The sequence below is a fragment of the Melanostigma gelatinosum genome, assembly GCF_949748355.1.
Source record: "Melanostigma gelatinosum genome assembly, chromosome: 8".
Classification (NCBI taxonomy): Eukaryota; Metazoa; Chordata; class Actinopteri; order Perciformes; family Zoarcidae; genus Melanostigma; species Melanostigma gelatinosum.
Window position 1 is genome coordinate 11,487,127 of NC_136641.1, and position 10,181 is coordinate 11,497,307.

The 10,181-nt window shown below is 39.0% G+C and overlaps 1 protein-coding gene across 1 annotated transcript; it reads right to left on the reverse strand.

Moving 5' to 3' along the window:
- Positions 1–8,468: 8,468 nt before the first annotated feature.
- Positions 8,469–9,572, reverse strand: her3 (hairy-related 3; the record flags this gene model as incomplete). The annotated part of the gene is made up of 4 exons (XM_079272964.1): positions 8,469–8,941; positions 9,087–9,168; positions 9,310–9,405; positions 9,519–9,572. The coding sequence occupies 4 exons, from the start codon at positions 9,570–9,572 to the stop codon at positions 8,469–8,471; spliced, it is 705 nt and encodes a 234-aa protein (XP_079129090.1).
- Positions 9,573–10,181: the final 609 nt, after the last annotated feature.

Here is a 10,181-nt window from a genome sequence, read left to right on the forward strand (position 1 = left end):
GGAAAATATCCTAGAACCGAGTACTTCTTCAACAGCTGTATGTTAATATTAGTCTAGTGGAAAATTAAAAGGATTTCTTTCACTCACTCACTTTTTAGACAGTTAATGTGATGTAGTGCATGATTTGTTCACCTCTGCATCATGTGCTGCTCTCTCTCTCTCTCTCTCTCTCTCTCTCTCTCTCTCTCTCTCTCTCTCTCTCAACTAAACATATATCAATTAACTTACATTTTTATAAACTTCAGTTCAGTTGTTCTTTATTCCCTGAGTGCATAAGCAGCCAGCAATATGACCTCGAAGTGTAAAGCTTCTTAACTGAAACTGGATCAATGAGTGTTCACTGAGCTTGTAATTTATGTGACAACAACAACAACTCTGTGTACAATAACAATTCGTAACAATTTGATAGTGAATGAACAGGCAGAACAAAATGTAACAGGAAAATTAAAGTTATAAAAGTAGAGATCAAAATACTAGATTGAACTACTTGTGTATTGAATAACAGGGTCACGATAATCTCAATGACTCCCACACAGTCAGTTTAACTCACAATATATAATACATAATGTAAAAAAAGTATTGATGTTTGAGTCGTGGGTTACCCTTGTTCAATAATACTTCATACTACATTTATTTGATTTTCTGCTACAATTAGAAAATATATTATTTTGAAACACAATTTACCAAGTGTTGAAGAAACATCCAGAGATAGTAATGTAGTGATATCATTATGCTTTTATTCAAATGTAAGAGAATATAACAATAATACAGTGAATACAACATGTAGAAATTATTGTTGACATGAAGCTTTGACATTAAGTTTCATTTACAGGCTAAATACTGTGAATGAGACTATAATTAGCTGGTACTGATACAGTTTTCCTGTTTGTCTAGATAATCGGTACTTACAAATAAAAACCACAGCGACTGTATCATGCATTTGAAGGAATAAAGGGAATGTCCCCTCTCACACTAACAGCACCAGACAGTTTGAGTTTCTCTCGAACAAAGTAAAGAACAATCAGACAGTGAAAGTGAGGTTGTTTGGTTGGATGCTGTGGTGATGCTGAGCAAGTAGGTTCTGGTGTTTATCTGGATCCAGGTGAAGTTAGACTTTGTTTAGAATTTCTTAACAATGTGAGATAAGTGATGGGATTTCTGAACATTTACACACGTTTCTCAACTATTACGACACTCCCTTGATCTAATGTTAACAAAACATCTGGCACAAGTATTCCCTCACTGTCTATGACTGCGTGTTTTGATGCAAATCTGTAAAGACATGCGGATGAAAAATGAATGAACCTTTTCTAATGAAGAAGATTGTTCTGATGCAGGGTTGTCAATCAGCATTCATATACAGGAAAAAATAACGTCATTTTCTGATATGTGGCTCCAGTGTACACGATAATCTTAAACTGAGGAAAACAAAGACCTGTTTTTCTTTTACATGGTGAAAAGCAGATTACCACTGAAGGTGCTATGATGATTTCCATTGTCAAAAATTCTTGCGTTGTTCCAGAGACGCAAAAACACAACATCTCCGACCTCTAGAAGCAGCGTGGCACCATTAGCAGAGCTGCCATGAAGGGACGGCTGATGCTCATATGCTATAAAAATATGCTCTCCGTTCTTGACCAACACAACAGCTGAAGGATGTGAAGCATGTCCACCTGCACCTATGTAGAACTCAAAGTGGTAGGCTCCTCTTACTGGTGCAGTGAACAAACCTGTGGGACAGTTTTGTCAGTGAATGGGGAATTATCTGTTTATGATGTGGTTGAAACACACACAGCAAAAAAGTCAATAAATATTTAAAATTGTGAATTAAAGTACCTGTGTTTGGGTTGTAGGCATTTCCGATGTTTGTGACAACGTATCTGAAGACCAGAGGAGTGTGTGTGTTAAATGGTCCGATAGTTCCTGAGCCTGAAGCCAACAGAGATGTTGAGAAAGCCACCTGTTTGACTGAGAGAGAGAGAAACATACTCATTTTACAGAATGATGTTACAGTGATGATGACAACATTGACCATGACGATAATGAGCTTTTTTCTAAATTGATGATTGTTTTCTATTAAAAATACATCATTATTCTGTGTATTATTATTATCACCATTCTAGATAGGGGTTTAAATGATCCATTACAACCAAACTGTTCAAATAGCTTATTTTATCTTACCTTCATTATCTCTTTTCAGAGCCTCCACCTGGTTTTCTGTGACATCTGTCCTGGCTGTCATGTTGCTCAGCTCTGCTCTCGTGTTGCTCAGCTCTGCTCTCGTGTTGGTCAGCTCTGCTGCCTGTGCTGAAATGAATTAGAATAGGTGCAATGTGAAATACATTTTTGTCTCCAATAAAAACAATCTTTGACAGTTAAACGTATTTCATCATCATTGTTTTCATTAGGGTGTGCTTTCGCCACTGAAACCTGTATATTGTTCCAACAAAAATATTGGGAAACATGCATTATTCAAATCCTGTGTATATATGTATGAAAAGTCGTATCCTGTTTATATTGTCTCCAATATGTCATTTTGACTTTTACCTTTTAGCTGTTGCTTCAGCTTGTCCACCTCAGTCTTTTGTAAGTCCAGTTCTCTCAGCTTGGCTGCCTGGGCTACAAAAAACAAAAAGGTAAAAGATTAGATTCAATGACATATTTTTTGTAAACATTATTTCGGTCCGTTCTGTAACAACAAAGTGGTTCGTGCTGCAAGTACTTCCTCACAACTTAACACACTACAGCACCTTCATTTTCTCTCTGTAAGTGCCTCATCTCCACCCTCTGTTCAGCCAACGTGGCGCTCATCTCTCTCAGCACAGCATTGATGTCTTGTGTGCAGGTCTGTTGGCGGTCAGAGGCATTTGTTGGTTCTCTTCCCTGGGATTCGGTTTGCTTTCCATGTGGAATAATTTCGTTGTCAGACTCTGTCTGAAGCTGAGCTGTGGAGAGAGAGCAGATCAGCAGCAACAGTGGAAAACACATTGTCATCTCCATTCTCAAAGTGGCAGTCTATGTATGCAGTTCTGTAGTCTTCTGTACTTTCTGTGTTAATCCCAGCCTTAAATAATGTCCTCTGCTGATAATCACAACAGTTCATCAGAAACATGTGCAGGACACCCTTTTGATAAGAATCATTACTTACAGATAGTGTGACCTCCCTAGTCCCTAGTCCCTAGATAGTGTGATCTTCACCACAGCCTCAATTTTCATAACTGACATTACCAGGTCTATAAGGTCATAAGTGCTAAGTCATAATGTCATAATATGACTAAATGTAGAGCTTCACAACTGAAAATGGAGGCTGTAAGATTATAACCTGTGACAAAGGTGTTGATATTTGACAGGTTGGGAGAGAGAATGTGTTGTCCTAACTGGACAGTAGAGAAGAAAAAGGCCTCTTGCATGCTACTGCACACACTTTTAGGGCAACCCTGCTTGTCATTATCTGGGAAGACTTCTGATCAGATTGCCGCTTGTTTTCAAGGAAAGCTGGCAACCTGGAGAGAGTATTGGCATTGCTGTGAAGCTTACCTGAATGAAAAATAATCTTGTACTGAAAATAAGCAAGTCGTTCTTTTCTAGCAAACCAACTGTCCAACCAAGCTCTGAAAATTGAGCAGTAATTGTGCAGACAATTATGGTCAGTTTGCAATATGTGCATATGTGTTGTAGTATCAGCTGGTAGTTATAGTCAGTGCTGTTAACTGTCACTGTTCACATTAACTGTTGACATTTTGAGTGAACACAAATTTTGAGACTTCATCCACTGTTTGGTTATTAGTCCCTGATGCCAGGGTGGTGCACCAATATCATTAATATACTTTAATAATCATATTGATATTAATTGTATTGATATCAATAATTAAATGTATTATTCTAATTACCAATCCCGCTCCTGCCAGATCCCAACACTATGGCTGAACCCTTGTAGCTTAAACTGGACATGAGCCAATAAAAACACTGAAGCAGGCTGACAAGCAGAGTGGCGCAGCGGAAGCGTGCTGGGCCCATAACCCAGAGGTCGATGGATCGAAACCATCCTCTGCTATCTTTTCCCTTCCTGTCAGTAGTAGTTCCTATCTTTGCTTTGTCACTCCTGAGCCAACGTTCTGCTGTATAGAGTAAAAATAACTCTGACGGGCGAGCTTTACCGTGCTCTCCAACATTGTATTTTTTAACCATTTAACTCTTTATTTTATTCCCCAAATCTCTGCCAACTTTAAACGTAAAGTGAGTGCATTTATTTATGCTGCGTTCCAGACAATTCGGAGGTCAGAATTTGTCTCTGTTGAAATTTACAACTTCCTATTTTTAAGAGTTGCACCACGCCAAACGTTAACAAAAGCCATGGATGGCCGTGCCTTGACAAACCGCTGTTTGTTTGTGGAGCTTTTTTCACGAGTTCCCGAGTAACTTGTGTGCGGAAAAGATAACTTTCAGAGATCGCTTATGGTAACCATGCTACTTACCTACCTACCTAATAACTTTGGCGACCTATTTTGACATGCATTTACAAGTATAACAGGTTTTACAATATGACAGCATATATTATTCAAATTAAATACAGGCGTATATACTTTACGTTGCCTTTTAGTTGATCGTTTATCATTTACAGTGTGTGCGTCCATTGTTGTGTGACAGACAGCCTTGAAGGTATGTTTGGTTCTGAAATGACATAAAAATAACAAGTAAATACATGATGTGTACAACTAGGTTGCAAATGAACCATAAACAAATATCAGATGAAATAAACAGCATTAAATACATCGGTGTCAATCTGTAATCAACCTGGATAATTAACAAAGAAACAGGTAAATATAACTAAATCTATGGTTTACACACACTGATACTGCCATCTACTGGTAGAGATGGTAATCACTTTCACTCAGATCTCCTTATAGGCTCTGTGTCCACTCAAACAACAGCACAATACGGTGGAAAAATAGATATCAGTGCTAACAGCAACGACTTTGATTAAACTACACTATTAACTGTGTTGCATCAAACAATGCACCGATTAATCGAAAACTTGATTCTTGCTTGGAACATGGAACTAAAGATTTAGCTACTTTTCATCAAGGGGTCATGCAATTGTCAGAGCTGATATATTGCACAAACCTTTGATGGAAACATGGATACGGTGCACTACTGCAACGAAATCGGTCAATAATGTGTTAATATGATGTTAGGTTGTTTTTACTCTGTTTAATTGTTTGGGTGAATGGGACATGATTTTGGGGTAATTGGAACAGTGCTAAAAGGCTTTGCAAAGGACTTAAATGATGAACCTTGCAATAGAGAACCATTGTGTGTGACCTTCATAAATGAGTGGTTCCCAACCGCCTTATGTGTGCTGATCACTAATCAATCACAGAAACGCTGAGCTGTCCAGCATTTTTCTAGTCAAACTTGTGACGGTGAGGAAAGACAGTTTATGATTGAAACTTTTAAATCTTCTAGTAATATAGTTTAGCAGAAATTACTATTGAGTCTCAATTCATTACAATGATGAACAGGAAAAGGAAAATGTGCATGAAAAGGAAAATGTGCATGTGAAATGATATCAAAGTCTGAATTGCACGAGCCCAAATCAATGATAATGTTCCCCAATCGCCCAAAAGGTCCTGTTTCATTTCCCCAAATGTTACCAAAAAACGAAAATATTTTGGGTCATGCAAAAGGTTATGCCACGCCTCCTGGGATATAACCTTCTTTCACCTTCAAATAACATTTTCAGTCTTGCAGAATTGTATGTGTTGCCACTGTTGAGCTTTTTTTAAATTATTGTATTTATTTATTTATGGCAAGAAAGCTTTCACATGGCGGAAATTCAAAACTCTCTCAGTCACCATTGCACAAGTGATCCACTGTTACCAGCATATGAGAGAAGAATCAACAGCTGTGCCGAACCTGTCGTAGCAGAGACATTACCAGCGAAATGAGCAGTGAGAAGAGAGGTCTGCAGCGCACTTCATCCACGTCTGCTCGCTTAAGGGCGCTCGACTGGGCCCAGTCTCATGCTAATAACTTATTCTCTCCCTCCCGACGGGTCTCGGCTCTAATATGCGTCGCTATTATAGTGCCAAACCAAACTAGCTTACTTAAACAATACTGGGAAGAGTTCATAGAAATTCTTAGAAAAAGTTTAAGGGCATTCAGTTTGGAAGTCACTTGGCATTTCCTTTCTTCGCTAAAACAAACTTCTCTTTTTGTCATGGGCCGTCTCTTGGTCTCATCAAAAGAGTAGCTTTGACTTTGTGAAAGTATTAAGACGATTTACAGACGGGATTTATGAGCCGCTAAGAGCAAACAAAGAGCTGGAATAACAAATAGTTGCCATAAGGGGGTTTGGAGCTGTGAGTAGATGTTATTTTGCGGCCAAAAATACCCTTGAACCAGGCAGTGCGTAGTTTTTTGTCCATCGTAGACCTACTGCACAGGAGCACCCCTCTTCCAGTGGGCAGCAGTGTCTTTTCAGCATGTACCATCTGAAAGAGCTGTGGGCGTTTCCGCCATTCTCCTCGCTGTAAGGTGCCATCCTTTTCCAACAAGGCCCCTTCAGACTGGGGAGACACTTTATGACATGCCTGCCAAAGCAGCGGAAGAAAACTATAGGGCACTTTAAAAGAGCTTTCTGATAGACAGGTTTCCTGTCTCGCGCACATGGCGTATAGCCCAAAAGTAAGTATATGCGATCAGTGTTATGGGTCAACACAGTCTCTTGTGGAGGCCGACTGCAGGTTGGCTGTTCAGTAAAACCAGCAGATGTAAAACTACTTCAGTATACATACAACTACCACTACTGTATAGGCCACTTGACTAAAAACATAAAAGTTAATTAGGGTTTATCCAAAAAGTTGTCCTCCGTACAATTTATAATTTTATTGGTTTAAAAAACAACAACATTAGTAGACCTGTCATGCACGAGTACGGTGTGTTTTTAATCAATGATTACATTTACGTTTAATTGTATACATTGGGTCTGGCGCTACAGGTATCCATAACCAGCCTAAGGGACGTCAGAAAGAGGTTGTTTGGGCCTATAGGTGTACAGTTATTCTAAATTGCGTTTCATAAAACCGGAAAAGAATTGAAACGATCGATATTTAAGTCCAGAGGACACAGAGAAGGGTGCATGGCGTGTAATTAGTAGCCTGTAGCAGAAAATTGTTGTGCTGTCCGACAAGCATCTGATTTGCTCGCCACTGTTTCGGTACTTATGTGTGAAACCATGAAGAATGGACGAAGTGGCAGTCAAACCCCCACTCTCCTGGATCTTATTTTTCTCTCTAGTCAACTCCCCAAAACGAATAAGGGTGCAAATCATACTTGAGTATTGCTTAACTATACAACTCTATGCAGGACAGTATTATTATTAAGTATTAGTTTATAATATGCGCTTTTTCCAGTCAATTTTCCTCTATTTTGTCAATTGGCGCCTGCTCGATGATGAATATTCTCTGAAGAGCTGCACTCCACTTCTTTCAACAACAAACAAATATGAGACTCAAACAAATAGGGGCATTTTTTACTTTTTGTATGCTTAAAGTAGTAGATGAAAGAGATATTGAACTTTTTTTTGTAAAACTGTGGATGACGCCTTTAATTTCATCATCTGACAAATGGAATGAAAAAATGCTTAATATTTCTATGACAATAATACTGTTCTGGTTTCGAAGGTGAGCAATGCACTTCTATGTAACTGTATTCCATCTAATTTGGTCGCATACCAATGTATGAAGTAACTATACATTAACATTGGTTCATTGATGATCTATTAAGTGTGAAGTATCACATTAAGTCACATATCGACTTGATCATTTACTACTTGGTGAGCAACAGCAATTCATGATACGTCCTGCATTCATTAATGCATTAAATAATCACGAGGCACGTATCATACTTAATTCGATGTGGGCAAAAGAGACAAATGAAGTTTGAATAGCACAAAGTCAGTGTTCGTACAGGCCTCATGCATTTATCAAATGTTTAACACGATTTCATAAATGTAAGATGTAATTTTAATTCCCTGCCCACACATCTACTTTGACCTTACAAAAAAAGAAAAATGCACTATAGTTGTTTGAGACTCAAAAGCCCCGGTTATATCATTTTCTTGCAGTTTGAAGGCTTCAGCACAAAATGAATTTACTTTAGGCCTATATCACAGGTACAGTTTCCCTCGCCGTCGCTCATTATACCAATATGAAATTTAATATTTCACTCTATCTGCCTGAGATCAGCTATCACTATAAATCGGCCGCATGTTATGTAAACTAACCCTTCTACGTGCAGGTAAATGTAGTCCAGTTTCAACAAACAAGACAAGACAATATTTCTGTCGTTCATTTTTATTAAGACAATACAAATATATATATATATATATACATTATAACATATACTAGCATACTGTGGTAATCTATACAGTGCAATTATAAACATTAAATTGGACATCTACAGCTCTACCAAGGCCTCCAGACATTGTGCTGCGTGTTTGCAACGTCATTCCTGTGACTGACGGGGTGAAACATCTTGTTACTGAAACTTTTTTCACGAGTATTTTGTGTGGGCGCCGCTGCAGGGACAGCCTGTTTGGTTCCAGATGCGTCTTCAGTCGGTAAAAAGGAAGACGTGCTTGCACTATGGGCTTTAAAAGCTTTAGGTTTAGTCGTTTTTCTTTCATCGGGTCCTGCTACGGACGGAAGATTCCTCCGCACCTCACCCTGTGTCTCCGCTTGGTGCGGACCGCTGTCCATGGTGCTGAAGACTTCCTCTCGTCTGCGAGAGCGGCGGCAGAGTTTACTGGAGAGCTGCGATAACATCCAGCGGTCGCTCCCCTTCAAGTTGTCTGCCATCAGCAGATACTGGTTGACGTTTGCCAGGCAGCTGCGGAAACCACTTTGACAGTCTGAAAACTCTGAAGTAGCGGCGGTGCCTGAAAGCAGTGGAAAGACATCTGAAGTTAAGAAAAACACATGCATACAGTTGTGCGTAAAGCTGGTCTGAAGTATCTAACCTTAAATCAGAGTGTTTGAATATCTGATGGCTTGGTCTGCTGTACGTGTGAAGTTATAACTTACAGCTCTGGGTCTTTTGGAGGTTCCTTAGATGTTTCACAGTCAGCTCCAGGATGTCGGCCTTTTCCAGTTTGCGCTTTCGAATCTGAGAAAAGAGAAGAGATTAGATTTCTGCCATTTCCCGTAATTATTATCATAAATTAAACATGAATTACAATAACTGGTCCGAGGTAAAAAAAAAATTATAATGTGTTCGAAATTCTAGAGGTGCTCTCTGCATACTTACACTCGTACTGTAGTAGCTCTCCAGGAGAGATTTTAACTGGTCTAAACACTTGTTTATGCGAGCTCTTCGTTTCTTTTCCATGAGTGGTTTGGATACCTTTAAAACAAAAACAGCCAGTAAAATGAATATTACATAGAATACAAATAATGTCGTGGTATTTAACTGTCTGTTTTTGAATCATGTTCCTCATAATACATTATTTTAAACACCTTGTTTCCAGTGATGGATTTGGACTTTTCCACACAGTCTGTCGTCGCCACCATTCTGTTAGTAATTTTCTGGTTTCCTTGAAGTTAATCTCTTTCCCTCTGTGGCGCACGAATGAAGGAGTTGACCCTGAGTGGATTTTTATAGAGACACCCACTTAACATCTCAATGCAAACAGTCCCGCCCGTCTCTTGCGCTCAAATGAGTAACACCGCTGCGTCATTTGACAGCCAAAACCAACCAAAGGCTCAGACGCACAGAAAAGTGAATCATGTTATGCTGTTTGAAGTTTATATTGTAAATTGTTGAATGTTTTGCTATTTAATTCCTCTAGATTGATAACAACTAGGCCGTGCAGTGCAGAGGAATAGTCAGACACCACAATGTTACGCATAACAAATGTGTCCCTTTGGGATAGAAACTCTGTCTGTCTATTTATAGCTATTAGTTTGAGGTCAGTTTAACACGAAACATACACAGACTACTATGTTTAGCCTTCGAAATGGATATACAAGTGCCAGCCCGAGAAACAACGTGTGGGGCAAAAAAGCTAAGGAGAAGCGTAAAAATCCTAAACATAATGGGTAATCATAATTGTTCTGCTTGGCGACCATGCACTGGGCACTATTGACTCCTGTATTCAATCTTTTATATGTGAGTTTCAC